At 45.6% G+C, this 2,983-nt stretch overlaps 1 protein-coding gene across 2 annotated transcripts; it reads right to left on the reverse strand.

The window, feature by feature from the left end:
- Positions 1 to 416: 416 nt before the first annotated feature.
- Positions 417 to 2,687, reverse strand: LOC147619232 (putative pectinesterase/pectinesterase inhibitor 51). 2 transcript variants are annotated; one of them, XM_086772874.1, is made up of 4 exons: positions 2,477 to 2,687; positions 1,553 to 1,682; positions 1,389 to 1,469; positions 417 to 1,181 (listed from the first exon to the last, which is right to left on the reverse strand). In XM_086772874.1, exons 2-4 carry the CDS (start codon positions 1,617 to 1,619, stop codon positions 475 to 477), a joined length of 855 nt encoding a protein of 284 aa, XP_086629000.1. In that variant the 5' UTR covers positions 1,620 to 1,682; positions 2,477 to 2,687; the 3' UTR covers positions 417 to 474. The 2 variants fall into 2 exon arrangements, with proteins under 2 accessions (XP_086629000.1, XP_086628999.1); XM_086772873.1 differs by lacking the exon at positions 2,477 to 2,687 and having other exon boundaries at positions 1,389 to 2,453.
- Between the last annotated feature and the right edge of the window lie 296 nt (positions 2,688 to 2,983).

Consider the following 2,983-nt stretch of genomic DNA (forward strand, 5'->3'; position numbering starts at 1 on the left):
GCAGGCCACATAGTTTTTTGAGAATGTACACAACACTTTCCTCCCATGAAGGGCTCAGAAGTCACAAACAACACTTTCATCAAGCTCATGCGTTTATTTATCTTCTGGAGAGGTAATGTTGTGAGGTGGAAGAAAGTGTTGTGTAATATCCAAAACCGCACCAAGTGGCTGCCCCTCCAAACAGATCAATAGAGACTTGCAGAATTTCTGTATGATGCTCCTTATGTTGGTCAAGCTCTAGTCTCCTCTATCATCTATGGATGAACTTGCTGAGACCTCATCATGCTAATCATGAACATGAAGACCCGGACACATAGAGGCCGTATACTATTGCCATGAAACGCAACCCCACTTTGAATCTTGAGTACTAAGAATTAGTGGCCTGTAAGAGAGGAATTAAAATATAGAGAACATAGTAGAAGGCAAGAGAGAACTATGTGCTTGGTAATGATGATGGCGTTTTGATTTTGGTACTTACCAAGCCTCCGTTTTGAACATGGGATTGTAAGGGACAGAGGTACTGGGAAGCCATTCATCCCCTTGGATAAAATTTGAAACAGTAAAAAGCATGGCCACAGGGGGAGCGATTTGTTCCGACCACTTGACTCTACCAATGGCATGAGCTCCTAAACCTGAGCTGTTGTATTCACCATAGAAAAGTGTATCAAGAGCAAAAGCTCCACTCCATGGACGCCACCCTTCTGGACTGATCAATCTCTCCATCAAACAATTCATGTAGATTGTTCTCGCGTACATCTTCCATGGGCGCCCTAGATAAACCTTGTATTTTTTGGGATTGGATTGAAAGCTTATCATAAACGCTTCTGTCCCATTGACAATGCAGTCCTCGAATACAAGACCTGTCACTTCAGCTGGATCTGTGCGCCCATGTGCTGTTACTACACTTGACGAGATCCTGCCAGGGCGGACTAAGATTTGGCAGTTTTGGAAAACACTAGCCGCATTTCCAAAGATAAAGTCCATGGTGCCTTCAATCCTGCAATTTCTGTAGAACTGGCGAAGAGAATGAACATATAGAGTGTCTTGGTGCCCCAGGAAGGAGCAGTTATAAAATGCAGAAAGATCGCTGTCCACTCTCAATGCAACCGCTTGATGCAATTCCGGATGTGCCGTGTTTTCAAAAGTCAAATCACAAGCTAAGAATCCATCCCCATCTACAGCTACACATCAAAAAGCACCCCAAAGCATGAACAATGGATCAGAAATACCACTGTAAAAGATGAAACATTACTCCAGCTTCTCATGCACATGTGTGCGCGCGTGCGTGCGTGCGCGTGTTTGTGTGTGTGTGTGTGTGTGTGTGTGTGTGTGTGTGTGTGTGTGTGTGTGTGTGAGAGAGAGAGAGAGAGAGAGAGAGAGAGAGTTACCCACGGTAGCAGTATCATAAGTAGTTACCCCTGGCATTTGTGCATTTCTATTGCCTGTGATGACCGTCTTGCTCATCCCATCTCCCACAAAAGCCAAGTAGGTTTTAGTGTAGGGAATCCTCACAGTCTCATTGTACACACCTTCTTTGATGTATATCACATACCTTTCACTTGCATTCTCTGGGGCACCATCCACAGCCGCCTGAATGCTTGTATAGTCCCCAAGCCCATCTTTTGAAACAGTTACTGCAGGACTTAAACTACCAACACCATCGGTGTGCCATACCCACTTATCTGCAAGTTGAAAATGTTGTGAGCCAGGTATACTACTTTTGGAAGGAGGGTTCCATGCGCTAGGGTTCGGACCATAGGTATCATAGGCATCCAACATACTGAGGCCGTTGCTAGTAAGGGTTATGGCAATGTTGACATGTTGCATTAAATGATTAACAGGATGGGCTGCATGACTAACATCACGGGTTGCATGACTCACAACATGAGTTGCATGACTGACATAATGGGACGGATGATTGGCATCATGGGTTGCTTGACTGGCATAAGAGGCTACATGACTGACATGATGGGTTGCTTGACTGAGATGATAGGTCCCATTCACATGGCCGAGGGCAGAGTAGCAATCATTCTCCCATGTGAGAGCAGCACTCATCCATGCTTCCATGTTCTTGATTTTAGTGAGGCCAGGCATTGCTTGGCATTTTCTGAGCATATGGCCAGCCCGGCGAAGAAGATACTCGCAATTGCGCACCGCAGTGGCAAGGTCTGGGTTCTGAGCAGGCATGAGGAGGAGGTTCTTGGATTGGGCATAGCATTGTTGCAAGCGCTGCTCAGCCAGCTGAATGGAAACCATTACTAGGCGGGTTGATGTTTTGGCTTGGAGGGCCAAACGGCTAAAGCTGAGAGAAGACTGGCAAGCCTGAGGGAAGCTTGCAGCATTACAAGCAAGGATGATCAAGTGGGTGGCATGCTTAACTGTGGAAGTGGGAAGGAGTAATGCAATGCACGTGATCAGTGTCATCAAAGAGATCACTAACAAGGTTGAGAGTTTAAGGAAGCGGAAGCTTAAGCACCTGCTTATGAGAGACATGGGATCCCTCCTCTTGCCGTGCGTCCAAAACCCTGGCTGCATGCCTTCCACCACCGCACCCTCTCACAGCAATCCGACCCAAGGCTGGGCGCACGACCTCATGATACTAAGCGAAGTGACCGTCTCAGAGCTCTTCACACGTCCAGCCAGTGGGCGAACGTGTGAAGACCCATGAGCTTGTCTGGGCTACTTGTGCATTTTCCATTGCTTTTTTTCAACCATAAAAAAAGGTAACCTATTTATTGACATTTTCCATTGGATGCCTACAACCTTCGCAGCTTTTCTAGTGAGTCCCTTTGCTTGTATGCAATTATAGCCTTGCCTCTTTCTGGGGGCACGTCACTCAAAAATATGTAAGATAACACGTGAGTTAAACAGAAGGGGTATTTTCATCTTGTAGAGTTACAGAAAATTTACATACGTAAAAGGATTTTTAATTGAAATGATAAAAATTTTGGTACTACATAAGGGATTCTATAAAAAGTGTTAT

The sequence above is a fragment of the Cibotium barometz genome, chromosome 33 (genome assembly GCF_041138505.1).
Source record: "Cibotium barometz isolate CiBa-2024 chromosome 33, ASM4113850v1, whole genome shotgun sequence".
In the NCBI taxonomy this organism is placed as follows: Eukaryota; Viridiplantae; Streptophyta; class Polypodiopsida; order Cyatheales; family Cibotiaceae; genus Cibotium; species Cibotium barometz.

Excerpts from the sequence above, each read along its gene's own strand:
- LOC147619232 (XM_086772873.1), bottom strand. The coding sequence starts at position 2,424 with ATGACACTGATCACGTGCATTGCATTACTCCTTCCCACTTCCACAGTT. Across the intron at positions 1,182-1,388 it reads TTATGATACTGCTACCGTGG|CTGTAGATGGGGATGGATTC; the intron begins GTAACTCTCTCT and ends TTTGATGTGTAG.